Consider the following 21255-nt stretch of genomic DNA (forward strand, 5'->3'; position numbering starts at 1 on the left):
CCCCACCCTTACCAGTGACGGAATCTGTCCATCCCCCACCTTCCATTATAGAACAGTTGGCTCAGCAGAGGAGCTTGGGCTGAAGGCAGAGCTGGGGCCCGAACTGCGGAATTGGGGAGGAGCTGGGGCTAGAGGTGGAGCTGGCCTGGTGGTGGAGAGGGAATGAGGGCAGAGCTGGGTTGTGGGTGTAGCAGGGGGAAGAGTGGAGCTGTGGCTGGGGCCAGAGCTGGGCTGGGGGCGGAGCAGAGTTGTGGCGGGAAGCGGAGTGGAGCAGGGTGGTATTCCCTCCCTGCACCCCAGTCCCTGCCGTGAACCCTCCCAACGTTCTTGAGGAGCGCGGGGACCACTGCTTTAATGACTGGGGAATTCACAGAAGAGAAACATTGGATCTTCTATTAATATGATGAGATTCATTGAGAACATTGTTGAAGCTCCTCTCACACATCAAGCTGCAGTTAGAACCTTTGAGAATGTACTTGATTCCAAGCAGAACAACTAATGGTTCTAAGCAGGGCACAGCCTGTGACAGCTAGTAAAAACCTAGGCTGAAGAGTACCTTTTCCTTCTTGAAGAAAAAACATGGTCACTTGGTTAAGGCACATGATTTGGAGTCAGAAGATCCAAGTTCTGCCACTGACTTGCTGTATTGTTTTGGGCAGGTCATTTTGATTAAACACTTTGGCCAGGATCCACAAAGGGATTTAGGTTTCAGGTGTCGCAATGCTTACACCATGCCTACACTGCAATCTTTGGTTGACACAAGTTATGTAAAGTGTGTTTATTTTCATCTTGTTTCTTTAATATCGTCGTGATATAACTTGCATTAAACCTAGCACTTCAGTTGCAGCAGGAGGATTTGGAGAGGAGATGTCTGTGGGTACGTGTACACTGCAATGTAAGCCCAGGCTCAAGCCCGTTGGCTCTGTATTTGTGTGCCCAGGCTTGAGCGGCCGCACTGAATATTGACCCCAGTTCTCACACCTGTGGTCAGGCTTCCACCCTGCATTACACAAACCTGAGTCAAACCAGCTTGTACCAGGCTTCCTAGCACCCTCTCCAACTGTAGGCACTGTAGCCCTTAGATCGTGGTGCAGTGTGGAAAAACTTGAGTGTCCACCCTGCACATTACAGAAGGTTGTTGCAGTCTGCCAACACAACTTGCCGAGCTGTCTGCTGGATCTACACACTCCTGGCAATGAGAGCCAGCAACATAGAGGAGTCAACATGTGAAGAATATATCTTGCTCGGACTTTCACTCCTGTTTCAGGAAATAGACAGAGTGTCCATGAGATACTAGTGGATGTTTTGGCAGCATTTTCTGAGCTACCAAAGGCACCTGTTGGAGGAGGAAAATGATATAGAAATGACACACTTGAACTGGCTGAGGCTGCTGAAGGCTTTCGGTACAGCCGCTGATGTCCCCTCTGTAGATTGCAGCTTCTGGAGCACAGACTGGTGGGATCACATTATCATGTGCACCTGGGGTGACCAGCAATGGGTCCAGAAATTTAGCATGAAGATAGCTACACTTCTGGAGCTTTGTGAGCAGCCTGCTCCAACCCTCCAGCATCATGATACATTCATGTGGTCGGCCATATTGGTTCAGAATCGAGTTGCTATAGTCATCTGGAAGCTGGCTACCTCAGACTGCTAGAAGTCCATTGCTAAGCAGCTTGGCAACGGAAAGTCAACTGTGGATAAAGTGATAGCAGAGGTTTCTGGGGCAATCAAGTGTATGGCAATGAGGTGTGCCCAAGGAGGCGGGCGTAAACAATATTCCTGAAGTAACTGCTGGTTTTGAGAGAATGCAGTTTCCAAATTGTGCTGGGGCCATTGATGGGACTCGTGCTCACAGTTCACCCTCCTTAAGGAACACATGAGTACATCAGCTGCAAAGAGTACTACTCCATTGTTATGCAGGCTGATTTATGGATGCCAGCGTGGGCTGTACTGGGAAAGTTTATGATACCAGGGTTTTCTGCTGATTGTGAGTCTGTCTTCAAGGTCAGGCCAGGACACTGTTCCCACCAAATGATATGATCATAAATGGAGTAGCTGTTTCCACTCTTATTCTAGGGGAGCCTGCATACCCCTTTTTGCCTTGGCTTACGAAAATGTATCCTGATCTCAAAGGCCCTGGCAAGAAAAGATTCAATAACACTCTCAGTAGGTGTAGAATGGTGATTGAATGTGTGTTTGGCAGACTGAAATCCCACTGGTGCTGTTTACAGAACCATTTGGATTCCATTGTCATCAATGCTGCCTGCATTGCTATGGCTTGCTGAGCTCTTCACAATCTTTGTGAAACCAAAGATGAGTCATTTGCCCCCTGTAGCGGGGTGATCACCCTGCTCCAGCCCTGAAGGGGTTAAAACAGCCCTGGGAGAGGGCTGCCCTGGGGAGAACAGCTGGGGGAAGCTGAGTGAGTAGTTGACCACAGCTGTGGCCAGCTCAATCAGGGCCCAGCTGGCCTTTATAAGAGGGCTGTGAGCCAGGAGCAGAAGAGTCTCATTCTAGCCCTAAAGTGGGAAGGGCTAGGTGCCTGGGAGCAGAGTACTTAGAGCTGGAGCAGTGCTGGGAAGGGCAAAGGGAGCTGGGGTGCTCCAGCCTGGTAAACCCCCAGGCTGCAGGCCTTGGTGAAGGCCTACAAAGGTACTGGGGCTTCAGAGGGGCAGCCTGGGAACAGGCAGAGGCAGCTGGTCCTAATCCCTTGCCAATGATGAGTGGCCATTACACTGCAGTCTGCCCCAGTGAGTGGGTCTTAGATGATGACTGGCAGTAGTCACTGAGGCAAGGTGGATTTAGAGGGCTGGGGGTCCCCCTGGGAGGGGAGACCCAGAGTGTGGGGGTACTGCTGGGGGCAGGACCCTGAGGTAAAGGGCACCAGGATTCGTGAGGGACACTGGGCCAGTGGCAGGCGAGACACCAGCCTGCAGAGGGTGCTCTGGGCTGGAAGAGCTAATTCCCAGGATGACCAGCAGGAGGCGCTGCACTGGTGAGTCTTGCTTCAGTACACCCCCCAAATGGACTTTTGACAGTAATAGATCGCTGACCTGGTATACTCAGCCAGTGAGACACCTGTGACCGCTAGAGCAGGTGATGTGCAACAGAAATCAGGGATGTTCTGTGGCCCCACATTATGGACTTATATGGACCAATGGAAGAAGGAGAACTGTATATTCATGAATTTGTTTTTACAGCAGTGTTAACAGTGAATGAAATACTGTCCCTGTATGCAATGAATGAGGGGATGATTGTCATGAATTTTAATTATGGATGAGATGACTTCTTATGTAATCGGGGGAGGATGCACTGTATGGCAAGAACTATGGATTTTAATTATGGATTGATGTAAATAGATGCATTGAGAAACTGTGTTTTGGATACAACTTTTCAGCTGTGCCTTATGTGTTTTATTGGAAGTACACATTACATGATGTGATGGTAATAAACTTTCTTAATAAAATAAAAGTCTTTGTGTGAACATGGCTGTTTTTTTTAAAAAAAAAAAACACTAGAAAGTGTTTTCAGGCAGGTTAGCTGCCATTATAACAAAACAAGTAATACACCAACATCAAAACAAACATTGAACAGGGCAAACAGTGAAACTAGTGCCGACAAGTTCCCTGTTTGTGTGTGTCCCCTGGCATCCCTTTCTTGCCCATTTAGCATTTACTTGGCACTGCTGCACGAGGGTAGAAGACTACAGGGGTACATTTGCCCTGTCCAGCTAGTCCCAGCTGCATGGGCCACCCAACCATGGAATTGTCAACTGCATTTCTGGTCTGCAGCTTATGATACCATGGAGGGGACTCGGGATGTGTGGCAGGTGCAGCAGGAGCCTGCACTCTTGCAGCCTACGAGCAGAAGCAGCCTCTCAAACAGGTCTTTCTGCAGGGCTCTATCTTCTTCCCTGAAGTGACGATCCTACTCAGCAAATTGCGCTGCCAATCTCTCCCCATGCGCTGCAATTCTGTCCTCTCACTCTGCATCCTGTCCGTACTCTTTCACTTGCCATGAATCCTTCTCTCTTTGGTATTAAACCTGCTTGTTGGCTCTGTCCCACGTGTTCACCATTAAGTGCATCACAGGAAACACTTCCTCTTGGGCAACTCCATGACCATTCTAAATCTCAGGCTCCTGGTAGAGTGCAGACTGTGGAGGTTGAAGGACCTGAAAACATCCATCAAAAATACATTGTTGTCTCAGTACTTCAGAAAAGGTTCAACACATTCACAGAGAAAAGTATCTGTGGACTCTCCAGGCCAAAAAACAATACTTGGTTAAACTCTGCTTCAGTACCTTGGTCAGAGGAACCCTTTGGTTCCCAGAAGCTCCATGGACACAACTGAGTTAATCAGAGTGAAAAGAGTGCACACATAATGGTAAGGTGAAATTTACATACGCTATATGGTTAAGAATTGCAGATGATTGTAGCCTGGGGAGCGGGGCAGGGACAGCATGACTTACTACCCAGCCTTCTCTGTCCTTTCACCATTCCACGTGACGTAACAATCCTGGAGGTTCCTGAATGTAAAGGGACATTCTATTCTGCTGGTGGCAAGTGTGGCACAGAGATTTTGAAGCTTATGGTGACTGAGCACCACATCTATGAATGGAGTGGGCTGGTGTCCTACAGAGACTGGCCCAGAAAATGCACCCTTCTTCAAAATGTGACTTCTTATCTGAACTTCCTACCATGGGAAAAGTTTGCAGCTATCAACACCTGGGATTGGGTCAAAATTCTTGGGGTAATCAACCGCATGCTGCGTTAGCATTCACATGGATTATGGCTTCCCTGCAGCTTCCGATGCAGTCTGCTCTGACTACATCTAGCTATGGACTACATACAAACGCACACAATAATACGGACTCTCAAAGAGCTACACAGTCATTCCCCTCCCTGTTCCCTGGCACATTTCTGGACAACAGAAAAAAACTCAGTTGTATTTTGAACATTAATTTCATCACCCATGGCCTACCTTGCTCCTCCCCCGTATAGTTATCTGTTTACAGGAGACTAGTTACGCTGTGTCATGGCTGATTTGTACAGAGCAGCATACTAAAAGGGAAGGCCATATACGGTTCTTACTTTTAACACCCTGGCACATCTTTGTAAGAATGTGTGAGTATCAAATAAAAATTTCAATATAAATGCTTGTATAACAGTTGTATTTCACTTTTGAATTCCACCTGGGGGGTGGTGACATCAAGGTGCTGGCACGCATTCTGCCATTAGCAGATACACACTGCTTCCCACAGCTTGTAATCAATTTTACATTGGGTCATAAATTGGAAATCCTTCACATTCCTATACTAATAACAAACATGGAGCCAAAAACTTTCCAGGCTACCAGCTTATCAGGTAGGTAACTTCTGCACCTCTTCTGCTTCTGCTGCCATTTCTGCAGTGGACTGCTTCTCCAGGGGATCATCAAACAGCCTCTTCAAGTAGGGACCCAGGATGTGCTGCAGGCAGCAAAGCCTCCTCAGAGATCAGTGTAAGCACCTGAGCTGGTGTCTGCTGACTAGATTCGGGGGTCAGAAGACACTATCATGGCTGACCAGGCTATTGTGAAATGCTGGTGGCTCACTGCTCTGAGCAGTACCCAACACCTAATTATACTCTTTGTAAAAGAGGCAGGATGATGCTGAGTTCCCAGAGGTGTAGTTCTCATCTCTGTTTTTACGACAGTTGCTCTTGAGCCATTTAATTGGCCCCCTGCACTGGTCCAGTGAATCTGCAGTGCTGCCAACTTCTTTGCTATTTCCTGATGCGCTTGGTTGTTCCTGGAACTCTTGCTGAAGTCAAACATTTTGCTCATCTCTCACCAGAGATTCATCAAAACTTGTCTCTGATCCCCTGACCAGATAGCTGTGTGCTCGGCAAAGGACTTCTTGTTAGTGGCCATCTGCAGCTCAGCAGTCAGAATCAAATAGAGGGTTAAATGCTGAGAAGCTGTACTTGAACCAGGGGGGTTGCTTCCATTTCCTGGGAGTCAACTGGCTAATCTTAGGATAGAAAGGACAGGGAACACTGGCCAATAGGATTGTGGGATAGCATTGGCAGACTCTCAGGACATGAGTCTCTGGGACCGGGACATGAGTTGCATCCACATAGCAAAATGATGGAGTTTGGACCCAAGTCCCAGTGGGATTTGGGCTCAAACCCACTCCCCTTGCTTGGTCCCAGGGCCCAGAGGGCTTATTGGCCCAAGTCAGACAGAACTGTATGTAGATGGAAGTGGGGTTTGGGCTTGAGCCTGAGTCTAAACCCAGGCTTACATTGTGGAGTAGACATCTACATCTTAAATAGTGGTCCATCATATGAAACAGTTCAAGTGCCATTGGTCTAAATGAAAATACTGTGGGTCATGTCTTGAGCAAACCTTGAACATTTTAAGAGTACTTATAATACAGGGAACTGTTAAATTATAAAATGATCCTGGAGAAGCAGTAAAGGACAAAAATGGGAACTGGCTAAATTTCTGTGGTTTGTGTTGTACAGGATGTCAAACTAGATGATCTACAGGTCCCTTTGGCCTTAAAAATCTGTGAATCAAAATCAGAGCATTGTGCTTTACCCCCACCAGTCCACCTTTAATGACAATTAAAAGAATGGGGTAGCCGTGTTAGTCTGTGTCCACAAAAACAGCAAGGAGTCTGGTGGCACCTTAAAGACTAAGATTTATTTGGCCATAAGCTTTCGTGGGTAAAAAACCCACTTCTTCAGGTGCATGGAGTGAAAATTACAGATGCAGGCATAAATATACTGACACATGAAGAGAAGGGAGTTACCTTACAAGTGGAGAACCAGTGTTGACAGGGCCAATTCAGTCAGGGTGGATGTGGTCCACTCTGAGGAGTAGTAGCAGTTTCGGTGATATGTTGTTATTGCTAATGTTAAACTAATACATAAATAAAATAAATCTATACAACCATCAAGTCAATATTGAATCTTGGTCAGATCAATAAATTAGCAAATTAATCTCACTGAATTGGAATTATATAATAAAATGAGTTAAATCATCAAATTAGTTGTAAAAATTATAAACTACTTTAAGTTCTAAAGACGATTCTTAAGAAGGTAACTGTCCAGTTGGTTATAAACCTCCAACTAAAGAATTTTACTGACCTCAATCAAATCTATGACTTAGAGCTGGTTAAAAACTTAATATTGAAACCAAATTATCTAATATCTGAATCACTACCTCAGAGCCATTATGCTTCTTTCTTAGAATTGAATTCTAGTGGGGTGACTAGAACACATATAAGACAGACTCTAAGAAAACATTTTGATAAGCAGGAGTTTGACAGCTCTCTTATGAACCAAAGTGTTTGTTACAGTTTAAGTTTCTTAGGACTTTTAAATATAGAATACCAAAGACACTTCAATGAGTATCTTCATGAGACAAGGATTATGGGAGTTTAAACTTTTTCTCTGGTAACTTCACCATGTGGACGTTGTGGATTCTCATACATACATGCACACAATCACCCTTTTGCATCCTATAATTAGAAAATAAAAAGCCTGGGACATCTCCCAGCTAATAAAAATAAAAGACAAAATAAAGATAACAAGGGTTTGCGACCTCTTCAGCTTTCACAGTCTTTTGGACTTATTGTCTAGGAGCTGGAACCTGCAGTCAAGGAGCAGGTAGTGATGTTCTGCTGGCACAGCACATCTCCGTAGGTACAGGGACAGAGTGCTCAATGGCTGGAGTACCCTGTTTGCTGATGTTGTGACTTCCTCTTTACAAGATGATCAGCCTTGGGGATTCTGGAACATCAGTTTTCTCTCAGGTGGCTTGTTGACTCAAAGGTGAGGCTTCTCAATCTGACCCTTGAGTTTTACAGTTTGAAAACTTCATAGATTCCAAGGCCAGAAGGGACCATTGTTATCATCTAGTCTGACCTGCTTATAACATAGGCCATAGAGCTTCCCCAAAATAATTCCTTTTTGAAGTAAACACATATTTTAAAGAACCCATTCAACCTTGATTTAAATATTGCCAGTGATGGAGAATACTTGGTAAGTTGTTCCAATAGTTAATTACAATCACTGTTAAAATATATACCTTATTTCCAGTCTGAATTTGTCTAGCTTCAGCAACAAGCCATTGGCTCTTGTTATATGTCTGTCTGCTAGATTGAAGAGCCCATTATCAAATATTTGTTCCCCATGTAGATACTCATGAAGTGTGATCAAGTCACCCTTTAACTTTCTCTTTGTTAAGCTAAATAGATTGAGCTCTTTGAGTCTACCACTATAAGGCATGTTTTCCAATTCTTTAATCATTCTCGTAGCTCATCTCTGTACCCACTCCAATTTATCAACATGCTTCTTGAATTGTGGACACCAGAACTGGACACAGTATTCCAGCAGCGGTTGCACCAGTGCCAAATACAGAGGTAAAATAACCTCTCTACTCCTACTTGAGAATCCTCATTTTATGTATCCAAGGATTGCATCAGCCCTTTTGGCCACAGCATCGCACTGGGAACTTATTCTTAGCTGATTATCCACCATGACCCCCAAATCTTTTTCAGAATCACCTCTTCCCAGGATAGAATACCCCATACTGTAAGTATGGCCTACACTCTTTGATCCTAGATGAATACGTTTACACTTAGCCATACTAAAATTCATATTGTTTGCTTGCGCCCAGCTTACCAAGTGAGACAGATTGCTATACATAAGTGACCTGTTTTCTTTATTTTTATTTTTGTCTCATCTGTAAACTTTATCAGTGATGATTTTATATTCTCTTCCAGGTCTTTAATAAAAATGTTAAATAGCATAGGCCCAAGGACAAACACCTGCAGGACCCCACTAGAAACACACATGCTTGATAATGATTCCCTGTTTATAATTATATTTTGAGACCTATCAGCCAGTTTTTAATCCATTTAATGTGTGCCATGTTAATTTCATATCATTCTAGGTTTTTAAGCAAAATGTCATGCGGTACCAAGTCAATTGCCTAACAGAAATCTATTACATCAATTCACTTATCAGTCAAACTTGTTGTCTCATAAAAAATGTATCAAGTTAGTTTGACAGTATCTATTTTCCCTAAACCCATATTGATTGGCATTAATTTTATTACCTTCCTTTAATTCTTTATAAATCGAGGCCCATGTCAGTTGCTCTGTTATCATGCCCAGGATCAATGTCAGACTGACAGGTCTATAATTACCCAGGTGATCCTTTTTACCCTTTTTATATATTGTCACACTCGCTTTCCTCCAGTCTTCTGGAACTTCCACAGTGTTCCTAGACTTGTGGAAAATTAGCATTAGCAGTCCAGCAAACTCTTCAGCCAAATCTTTTAAAACTCTCGCATGCAAATTATCCAGACCTGCCAATTAAAAAATGTGTAGCTTTAATAGCTGCAATTTAATATCTTTATGATACAATGTTGGAATGGAAAGAGTATTGTTAGCATCATGTGATATGACCATATCATCTGTCTTTTTCACAAATACAGAACAGGAATACTTATTGAACCCTTCTGGTTTTCCTGTGTTATTATTGACAATTCCAATATTTCTATCTAGTACTGGTCCAATACCATTGTTAGGATTTTTTTTGTTCTTAATATACTTAAAGATCTCCTTACTATTCTTAACTCTGCTGGTCATAGAGTTCTCCTTGTGTCCCTTTGCTTCCCTTATCAATTTTCTACAATTCCAAGCTTCTCATTTATTTTCATTACTATCAGCTTCCCCTTTCTTCAATTTGAAATTATTTATTTGTTTATTTATAGCTGTCTTCTCTTCACTTACTCAGGCCAGGTCTACACTACAGACTTATATCGGTATAACTGCGTTGCTCAGAGATGTGAAAAATCCACATCCTTGAGCGATGTAGTGATACCAACGTAATCCATGGAGCAGGCCATGCTATGTCGGCTGGAGAGCTTCTCCTGTCGTCATAGCTACTGCCTCTCCTGGATTAAATATGCTGATAAGAGAATCTCTCCCGTCGGTGTAAGAGTGACTTCAAAGTGTTACAGTGGCGCAGCTGCAGCTGTGCTGATGCAGCATTTTAAGTATAGACCTTCCCTAAGCCTGGCAGCACCTCCCTCCAAGATCTTTGACAGATCATGTGTGAGGCCTACCTTGTAGTCATGCAGCCTGATCCAGTCAGGTTCAAGTTAGGTCATCCTTTACTAGTGTCAATTCTGGAAAAGTCCTCTTTAAAAAATAATTTAAAAGGGAATTCTTTGCCAGAGAATGTTGTGAAGGCCAAGACTATAACAGGCTTCAGAAAAGAACTAGATAAGTTCACGGAGGATATGTCCATCAATGGCTATTAGCCAGGATGGGCTGGGATGGTGTACCCAGCCTCTGTTTGCCAGAAGCTGGGAATGGGTGACAGGGGATGGATCACTTGATGATTACCTGTTCTGGTCATTCTCTCTGACGCATGTGGCATTGGCCACTGTCATAAGACAGCATACTGGGCTAGATGGATGTTTGGTGTGATCAAGTATGGCTGTTCTTATGTTCTGAATGTTTTCAATTAGCAAGTTTAGCACATCACAGGGATAATGCTCACTCCACCCCAAGGTGACACTCCAGACCTGAATTCCTAGTGCCCTGATGCCCATTTCTGATTGTCAGTGTATGTCACTGTGGAACCTCAGTCCAGAGCTGAAAAGCAGTCCTGAAATACGGCTTTGCCATTCCAGAGCAGAGTGGCAGCAGCAATCTGATGAGGCACTCCTTAAATATCCATGAGTCGTGGAGTTCCCTGCCAAGATCTACTTGCGAGGTTCTGAGCTCCTATCTAAAGGCAACTGCCCTGATCATTATAACAGAGGAAGACTGTAGTTGAAGCACTGGACTGGGACCCAGGACTTCTGTATTCTTGTTAAATTTTTCAAAACCATCTAAGTGATTTAGGAGCCTATATCCTATTTTCAAAAGTCAGACACTTGGGAGAATAAATCCCACTTTGGCACTTTTGAAAATTTACACACTATTCCTGTTTTTTCTGTAGACTTGAAAATCACTTCCCCTCTCTGTGCATCCGTTTCTCCATTTGTAAAACAGGCAGATTGATACTGACCTATTTTGCATGGGTGTTGCGAGGGGCAATCCATTCAATGTTTGTGAGGTGAATGCCTGGTAATAATTACAGTGCTTGCGTGATAGTTAGTGGATATAACATTTATAAAGGTTTATAAACATACAAAAAGACTGAGCTTCAGGAAAATCGAGGTTCACTCCCTGCAATGGAATACATCCACCTGACCCCAAAGGTGATCCCTGTTCATGACTTGATCAGGAGTAAAACCACAGGTCTCTGGTCAGGAAGGAATTTGATCTTGTCCCCAAATCTGATAGGCCTTTCAATCTTGTAAGTGTGAGCAAGGATCACCCTCTTGAAGGATCTCTTCCCATATGTACCCAAGTTAGATCTGGGGACTAAGTAATTATTTTGTATCTGGTCAGGTCTCCAAGGTACAAGAGATACCAAGCAGCACTTCAGACCTGATCTCCTTCATCTTCCCCAGACTCCAGGGCGGGGGGGGGAAGGTGGGGGTGTTAGAAATCCACAGCCAGCTCTGGATGAGAACCAGATCTTCAAATCCAACCCACTCCCAAATATGTGAGTTTGAAATCTTGATCCAAATCTTGCAATTTAGGCCCATCTTTTCCAGGGACCTTTTCCTGCACCTACTGAAGTCAATAGCAAAACTTTCCATTAAATACAATAGGATGTAAGACTGGGCTCTTCACACTATACTGTGCTTTTGGTTTTCATATCTAAAACCTCCAATTCGCGCTCTCTTTCTCTCTCTCACGCATGCACACACACACACAAAATCTCTCAATCTGTTGCTCACATGCTCTCTTGTTCACTATATCTAATATGCACTTGCTTTCTCTCTCTCTCTTTCTCATCCGTACACTGTCTCCCCCTCTCTTTCTCTACCTCCCACTCTCTTATTTTTATTTCTTGCTCATTTGTAGGTATAATTTCCGAGGTTTCCGGTGGTTGCAGGCTATGATCTTTGCCATAGAGGAAATAAACAGTAGCCCGACCCTCCTTCCAAACATGACCTTGGGATACAGGATATTTGATACCTGCAACACTGTCTCCAAAGCCCTGGAGGCCACACTGAGTTTTGTGGCCCAGAACAAGATAGACTCCCTGAACCTGGATGAGTTCTGCAACTGCTCAGACCACATTCCTTCTACTATTGCAGTAGTGGGGGCAACCGGCTCTGGGATCTCCACTGCAGTGGCCAATCTGCTGGGACTCTTTTACATACCTCAGGTACTGCATATTTTTCTCTTATTTAGCTTACAAGGTGGTTAGATCTTAGGGCCTGGCCTGTCTACTCTACAGACTAACCAGGCCAGGGCAAAGTTAGGTGAAACTATTTTGTAAAATAGCTAATTGTTTGTAGTGTGGACAGAAAAACAAATCTACTGAGTCATGTTCAGGAATTGTATTACAACCTAATGTGATCTTGGCTCCTTTTAGTCCTTTCTCCAATATAGACAAAAACAGTTTTAGCATGGAGGGCCTAACTGTAAGCTTTCTTGGTAAGGACTTGTAGTACAAATAGGCCCTCAAAGTGCCATGAGATGGACAGAACCCTTATGTGACTCACACAGACATTTACAATAACATAACAGTACAACCTGGTCAATTTATATGATGTGACACAACCTATTCCTTTCATAAATATTTTGTGTCACGGAGGACTCAGTATTTTTGTTGGTGAAATGTGCTATATTTCACTCTCCAGAATTGCCAGGTCTGTGTGTACTGACTGAATAGGTACAGCCTTGGGCAATGGCACCGCAAGCTTCCATTTGCCACTCTCTGCCAATTCGCCCTAGCCCTGCCCTAGCAGGACCACCTTTAGAAGCACAAAAGGAGTTCAGTCCATTCTTTCCTTTACCTGTCTGTTGAGACTGCCAACAAGGTCAGTTACTACAAATTGCATTGTTTGTTTGTGATGTGAACATTTGTGCTGCTGGGAATTGGATTGAAATGCATCCAACTCATTTCATAAAGCCAAGGCCACCAAGATGCCAACAGATGGAAACAACTTCCAGCCACAAGCAATCTGGAGTAGACAGAACCTATGATTACCAGATACATATCTCACTGACATTCTCTTCAGTGATTTAGTTCCCTGAATACCATTAGTTCAAATAAATCATTTGCAGTTGCCATTCACTATAGACAACTGGCTCATTGCTATAGCTTGGTGAATTTTTTGGTTTGCTGGCACTTCTTAAAAATCAAAAAAAGGTTCATTTTGTGTCAAACTGAACAATACATTTTTCATCATTTTTGGCTGGTTGAAAACGTGGAAAATAATTCACACAGAGTCCAAACAAACTATTTTGTTTCAATTCAACTCAAAATTTTTACTTTCAGTTTTGGGTGTTTTTAACAGAAGCAAAGGAAGACTAGTTTCAAAAATAAATGGAGGAGCAAGAGGTGCCCTCTTTCTAACTTTTAGACCAGTGCTTAAGGCACTGCTCTGGGAGACCTGGCTTCAATCCCCCCCACCCACCCCACCCCCGATGAGGCAAAGGTATTTGAACTTGAGTCTCTTGAGTCTCAGGAAAGTGCCTGAGCCACTGGGCTATAGGACAGTTTAGTGTGGGATTTCCTCAGTCTGTTCTGCTGAAGCTTTTCCACTATTTATAAATAATTAAATGGTCATTGGATCAGGGACTTGAAATTAGGTCTCCCACATCCTAGGTGAGTGCCCTCCCCCAGCCACACACTCTATAGAATCATTTTCTCTATCTTTTTGTGGCCCAATGACCATTCATTGTTATAAATAGTGGGAATTCATAGTCATTCAAAAACTAACCCAGGCCTTAAATAAACAAAAGCTATTAAATCTCATCATGTATCTTGCTACACAGTCTTATACAAACTCTGCTGTCATTACAACAAACGTTTATGGAATTAAAATTTGGTTTATAATATGTGCATTACAACATAAAGTTTTAGCATAACATTTACACTTGAGTACTTTAGCACAAATATAAATATCTTCTTGCCCATCTGATCTTCCTTCAGAGATGACTTTTCAGTCAATAAATAGTGTGACCTAAAATGAGGTGCATGTCAGCTGTTAGAAACTGGTCCCATAACCTCACTATACAGTTACCAGCCTGTTGCTAGTGGATTAAATAATTGGGCCCCAAGTGCTTCCAAGCCAAAGGAGTTTGTGTAGAGTCTAGTCACTATTTCTAGCTCTGAGACTGTAGGGCACACGCCCAGGCTCAGGCCTCTTGTCTGCAGCCTTCTTTGGGATGCTGTTGTCCAGCTGCTCAATAACCTGAAACCAGTCAGTCCTCCTGCCACACCTCCCCCCACCCCCCCGCCCAGCTGCTTATGTATGCCCTCTTGTCTGGACTCTTTGGCTTACTCATTTAATCGCTTCAGGGACAATGTGGCAGGAAAGTAAGGAACCCAGGCGTAACAAAGAGATTTCTTAATCACAGTGACTTTACTCTTAAAATGCTTGACAGTTACAGATTTTTGAAAATAACAAAAATCCTGAGACACAGGTTCCCCTAGTCAGAGCTTAGCTCACCCTTTCTGGGAGCCCAGTGTTCATCGCATTTCAGGCTGGGCAGAGTCCTTCCTGTCCTCTGTCTAGTGCAAGTCCTTCCTGTGTGTGGCGGTCATCAGTCTCCTGCGCAGAACAGAACTATTCTACTAAATAGGGCCTCCTTCTCTGTGCCAAGTGCTCAAACGGTGAAGTTTTATATCCATCAGTTATGCTTGTACCTCCCCCACCCTTGTGGGTCCCTGTGTAGAAAGACCATTATTATTTGTATTACCCTAATGCCTAGGAGCTCTAGTCATAGACCAGGACTCCATTGTGTTAGGTGCTGTACAGACACAGAACAAAAAGACAGACCTGCCCCAAGGAACTTATAATCAGAGGATAAGACAACAGACAATAGATGGATATAGACTGATGGAGGAGTACAAGGAAATAATGAGACAGTATTGGTCTTTGCTTGAGACAGTATTGGTCGGCATGATAGGCAGTGATCTCTCCACAATAACAGTCTAACAAGTGTTTTGTAGGCATCACAGCACAGAAGAGTTTTGAGTAGGGATTTGAAGGAAAACAATTAAGCAGCTTTGTGGGTGGTTAATTAGAGCATGTCCCAAGTGTGTGGGGCAGCATGGGAGAAAGCACGAAGATGTTTGTTTGAAAATTTAACAAGTGGGCAGTGGAGGCATTAAGGGTCTATCAGAGACAGAAATCAACTTCTTGATACTGAATGAGGGATGATAGGTGGTGGGGAATAGGCTGTGAAGGCCCTTGAAAGTGAAGACAAGCAACTCATGTTTGATGTGATAGAGAAAGGGGAGCCAGTGGAGGGATGCAAAGGTGAGCGGTGACATGGTCAAAGCAAGGAAAGGCTAGGAAAATGGTCTTTGCAGCAGCATTCTGACTATTCAGAATATGAGTGGGGGAAAGATTGTTTTTGTCAAGGCCAGAGGGAAGGATATTTTCAGTAGTTGAGATGTTAGATGATGAGAGAGCTTTGATGAGACTCTTAACGTTTTGTGTGGATAAGGAAGGCTATATCTTAGAGATGTTATGCAGAGAGAATTGGCAACTTCAGATTATCTTTAATTAAAAAAAATGCATAATACAAAGGAAAAACCCTAAAAAAGTTAAGGAATAATTAGACTTCATCAGTCAAACTCTGCCAACTTAATAAATACAAACATGTTGAAACTGATTCTTTGCTTGCCATCAGTGGTATAAGGTGTAGCTCTTTGGAATTGCACAGAGGAACTCCCCTTCTTAGCACCTTCCAAAGTGAACAGAAGGGCAGCTCTTGTCCTGCAGACCTAAAAGTAACAGAAAAAGAGCTCAGCTCCTGAGTACCTTATGAGGTGTGCCGGCATGGGACTCCTCTCCTGTACCCCCGACTCACTTTAGAAGGTGTTAAGGTCTTCAAAAGAGGAGCATCTCTTCTATAAACCTGAGGGTGGGCAGTGCTGGGAATATTCTTTGCTAGTCAGGCTCTTTCTTTTCTCTCTCAGAAGAGTTGACATCTAAAATTTTAAATGCCAGCATTTTAGCGTGCAAAATTTTACGCATCAACATAAGGCATTTTTTAATCTATCTGCTTTTGCAAAAGAAATAGTAAGAAACAATAGTGCTAGAAAAATCACAGGAACAGGACTGTGATCCACAAAGCCAGCTTAGGTACCTAGACTCCCTATGCAATGAATGGGGAGAAATAGGCATCTTCAAATGTGATCCACAAAAGCAAGCACGTTACGCAGGGAGCTGCCTAAGCTAGCCAGTGGGAATCCAAAGCCTGCCCCTTTCACAGAGATAGGTGTGTGTCTCTGCGTGTGATTTACAATCAGGAGCCCCTCTCCTGGAGTCTTATAACTTAGGCACCTGCCTCACTCCACACAAAACAGCAAGTGGTTGTAGAGGTGCCCACCTGCTAGCTTTTAGCCCAGTGGTTAGAGCACTCGCCTGGGATATTAGAGACCCACGTTCAGGTCAACCTTCTACCTAAGGGGGGGAAAGGATTCGAACCTCTCAGGTGCATGCTGTCGCTGCGCAGGTATGGATATTCTGATGTGGGACTTTCTCAGTTTCTCCTATTGAAGTTGTTCCACTGCGTATAAATAATTAGAGAATCACTGGAAGAGGGGACACCGGGTCTCCCAGCTCAGTGCCCTAGCCACCAGGCGACAGAGTCATTCTCTTTCTCGCTCTCTGGCCCAATGACTCTTTAAGTATTTTCTGCAATGAAACAGCTTCAACAGAAGAGGTTGAGAAAACTCTCACCACAAAATATCTCAGTGTTTAGCACACTCTCCTAAGCAGTGGGAGACCCCTGTTCAAATCGTTTCTCCCCCTTAGGCAGAGATGGGGGAATCAAACCTGGGTCTCCCACATCCCAGGTGAGTGTTCTAACCACCGGGCACCGCCACCATCTCAGACCCTTTTCCTGCCAAATTTTGAATGGGACCTGATCCGGTAGGTGGCCTCTGAGCACAGCTGTCAGATCAGGCCTTGCATGCAAGATAGGTGCTCCTCTGCCTGTCTTTCCCCAGTTCATGGATCGCTCTGGGGCTTAGGCAGGAGATTGGTGTTTGGACACCTTGAGTGAGGCATGCCCAGAGGCAGGAATGTAGGCACCTAGGGAACTTTTACTGCGAAAACTTTGACACCTACAGCATATGGAAGGAGTTTTGTGGATCACAGTGAAGCCTAAAACTGGGATTTAGGATCCTAAAGCACAGTCTTATTCAACTACGTCTGGGCTTTAGGTGCTTATGCACCTTTGTGTACCTGGGCTTTTGTTCTTAAATTCTTTTAGATGAATAAAAATCAGATTTTATGTGGGTTTTTTTCATCTTTCAAAGTCTGAAATGCTAAAGCAAAGCCATTTGTACATTAGACGGAGTCCTCAGAAAAATTAGACATTAGTCCTGAAATTTCAGAGGAGTAATTTTCAATTCTTTCAAATCCCTATATTAGTCAATGTTTTTTCTTCTAAGTTTCTAGAAGATTTAATCTATCCCCTAAGAGTAAGTGATACAAATTTCGTTAGGAAAAAACATTTGTTTGCAGCCCTAACAAAAAAATTGAAATTCCACTTTAATTGCAAAACTCAATGCACCGTGACCATGGATTCAGTAACTTTGCCTGCATAATTACCACACTGCTGCTTTTTTGAGATTGACCATGGATATTTTGAATAAACTATTTAATAAATAGTTTAATACGAAATAAACTATTTAATACTATCCACAGGTCCATGTCATTTCTGATTTCTCACGCACTTCTTGCACCGAGACTGAAATAATAGTTGGCGATGGTATCGCATGGAGATCTGATGGCTCATGGCTAAGTCTGCTTAATGGAATGCAAGGAGAAGGGAGTGGAGGAAGGACTTCAGGAGGCCAGTGATGTAGCTGAGGTTGTGATGATAATGGAAGTCTGTAGATGTCACATTCAGGGAGGGAGCATTTGTATTTTATCTGAATTGATATATACATTCTTAGTTTACTCTAATGACAAGTTCTTGTTTTTCCAGATTTGGCAAGAAGTGCAGAGACTTGCTTGTGTGATCTGCCAGTGGCACACATCTCTATCCATTTCCCCCTGTCTGTGTGTCTACGTATTTCTGCCCCATTTCCCCAGATCTCTGACCAATGAGGTGTACATATGTCTGCCCCACTTATCTAGCTCCCTGAGAGCTAGGGACACACTGAGCACACATTTCTGCAAGTCATTTATTACCACAAGAACATACCCACATTTCAGTTTCCATCTGAAAATGTAATTTCAGGCACTGTAAATGCCCAAGCATAAGTGGCTGGCTGAGCATCGCCATCTCAGATTACGCATCGAGATGGTGACCCTAAAACAAGACTAGGCAATTTATCTTCATACAGCTTACTTAATGAGCCATACTGCTTGCTCCCTGTCCTCCTACAGGTCAGTTATGCCTCATCCAGCCGACTTTTGAGCAACAAAAACCAGTTCAAGTCTTTCCTCCGCACGATCCCCAATGATGAGCACCAGGCCACTGCAATGGCAGATATCATTGAGTACTTCCGCTGGAACTGGGTGGGAACAATTGCAGCTGATGATGACTATGGTCGGCCAGGGATTGAGAAGTTTCGGGAGGAGGCAGAGGAAAGGGACATCTGCATTGATTTCAGTGAGCTCATCTCCCAGTACTCAGTGGAGGAGGAGATCCAGCAAGTGGTGGAGGTCATCCAGAACTCCACTGCTAAAGTGATTGTTGTCTTCTCCAGTGGACCAGACCTTGAACCCCTCATCAAGGAGATAGTCAGGCGTAACATAACTGGCAGGATCTGGCTGGCAAGTGAGGCTTGGGCCAGCTCTTCCCTGATAGCCATGCCAGAGTTCTTCCATGTCATTGGAGGTACCATTGGGTTTGCACTGAAGGCAGGGCAGATCCCAGGCTTTCGTGAGTTTCTACAGAAAGTGCATCCCAAGAAATCCACCAACAATGGCTTTGCCAAGGAGTTTTGGGAGGAGACCTTTAACTGCTACCTCCCAGAAGGGTCCAAGAATCTCCCAGCTTCAGCCTCCTTCCACAAGGGCCATGAAGAAGGAAGTGGAGTTGGAAATAGCACAGCTGCCTTCCGTCCCCCTTGCACAGGGGAGGAGAACATCACCAATGTAGAGACACCATACATGGACTACACTCACCTGCGGATATCTTATAATGTGTACTTGGCAGTGTATTCTATTGCCCATGCTTTGCAGGATATATACACATGTACCCCTGGAAAAGGCCTCTTCACCAATGGATCATGTGCAGACATTAAGAAGGTTGAGGCATGGCAGGTAAGTCTTACTTTCAGTATAAAGAGTGCCTATGTATGTATATCCATAGAATAGAGACCAAACTGGACAGGATCTCTCCATTGCTGTCCTGGGAAAGGGTGCCTTTGACAATCTGGGACTGGGAAGAGAAGGGAATCTGAGAAAATAAGTAAGCAATAACACATTTTGGAGTTGACTTTCTCAGTCAATTTCTATGTCTTTTGCAATCCTATAGCATTTTTGCCTACCAGCCAAATTTTAAGTTTGATCCCAATGTCCTAATTAGATATAGGCCCAAACTAGAGAATGTTGAATCCTGGAGGAAAATAATTTGCGACTATTTAGCAAATACTAGGCATTTGGTTTGTTTCAACATTCAAGTCTTTTCGTATCTGTGAATTTACAAAACTTTAAAATGGATCTGAAAGATTTGGTCAAATTTACATAGTCAATAGATGTATTCTTCCCACTGTGATACTTAGGCCTGTGGTCTCCAAACTTTTCACACTGCACCCCCTGCTACCCTGTCTGTGCCCCCCAACCCTGGGAGCTGTGGTCAGGAGCCGGGGCCAGGAGTGGGGCCATGGATCCTGGGTGGGCGGGGGCTGGGTGCGGACAGGGGTAAGAGGGGTGGGGCTGGAGTTGCGGCCAGGCCAGGAGCCGAGGCTGCAGATGGGGGCGGGGTTGGGGCCAGGAGTGGAGCTGCAGCTGGGAGCTGGGGCCACAGCTTGGGACAGGGCTAGAGCAGAGTGGGGGCCAAAGCAGGGCTGGGTGGTGCTGCCTCCCTGCCCCCTGTGGGGACTGGCCTTGGTCCTGCTCTGCCTGCTAGGGACGTGCATCCCACAGTTTTGGGACCACTGACTCAGGCAATTAATTTTATTCTCTGATACTTCGCAAATACTCCAGATGCTGCCAGATGTTTGGCTGTGATATTCAACATTCTAATATCAAATTCAATATTTTCTAATATCAAATATATTTTCAAAAATGGTAATGTTTTTAAAGTCCCCCACCCCATATGCCAACATTTTATTCCGCAAATACTTTTTGCCCAGCTGTAGCCTGAATCAAAAGCTTGGATCCAAACACCTCTGGAATCAGAACTCCCCTGAATTTAAGGAGATCTTTTGACTTCTCATGGTACTAGAGCCTGAACTCTAACCCAAGCTTGAATGTCTACACTGCAGTTAAACAGCCCCTTAACCTGAGCCCCGCAAGCCTGAGTCAGCTGGCATGGGCGAGCTGCGGGGTCTAACTGCAGTGTAGACATAACCCCAGAGGCATCTGTCTTTCAATGCCTTTCTGCCAGACTGGCTGTCAGAGCTGCACAAATATGTCTGTACAAATGTCGCAAAATTAATATATATTTGAAAATGATTCTTTCAACTCTGTAAACTAGGAGAATAAAAAACAAAGTATGCATAAAAATAATGTATTCAGAAATATGTGATATTTGTTAAATAGATTATAGGAAAGAAGGCAATAAATCCACTTTTGGAGGATTTGTCAGATGCTGAAAAATAGCTACAGCACTTAGCGAAGGATGCTAGATAAGAATAGTAGGTATCAATATTTATCATGGAGAAGAGAACTTGGCAGAAGGAAAGAGTAGATGGGGGATAAAGCAGAGAGTTTGGGAAGGGTTGGAGGATGCAGCGGGAGCCGACAAGTGGGTGAAGCTATATATTAAAGTATATTTAAAATGACAACCATTATGTGGTGGTGGCCATTGGCATTATTTGATATTTGTGCCTTTTTTAAAAAATTCATTTTGACCTCACCTGAATAGCACTAAATGCCAGGTGTGTGATTTGTGTACTCCAGATCAAGTATTGCCTCAGCATCTCCCTACAGGTTTTCACCAGTCACAAGGGAAATGGCTTCAGCTCACATAGATACATCC

General features: G+C 43.9%; 1 protein-coding gene across 1 annotated transcript in view; it reads left to right on the forward strand.

Annotated features, from left to right (window-relative positions):
• The window catches only part of CASR (calcium sensing receptor), a 103149-nt gene that overhangs the window by 17739 nt on the left and 64155 nt on the right, over positions 1–21255 (forward strand). The window contains exons 2-3 of the mRNA XM_077807354.1: positions 11986–12292; positions 18492–19373. Of these exons, the coding sequence (XP_077663480.1) occupies positions 11986–12292; positions 18492–19373 (1189 nt within the window). The remainder of the gene's footprint in view (positions 1–11985; positions 12293–18491; positions 19374–21255) is intronic.

The sequence above is a fragment of the Eretmochelys imbricata genome, chromosome 1, assembly GCF_965152235.1.
Source record: "Eretmochelys imbricata isolate rEreImb1 chromosome 1, rEreImb1.hap1, whole genome shotgun sequence".
NCBI lineage: Eukaryota > Metazoa > Chordata > Testudines > Cheloniidae > Eretmochelys > Eretmochelys imbricata.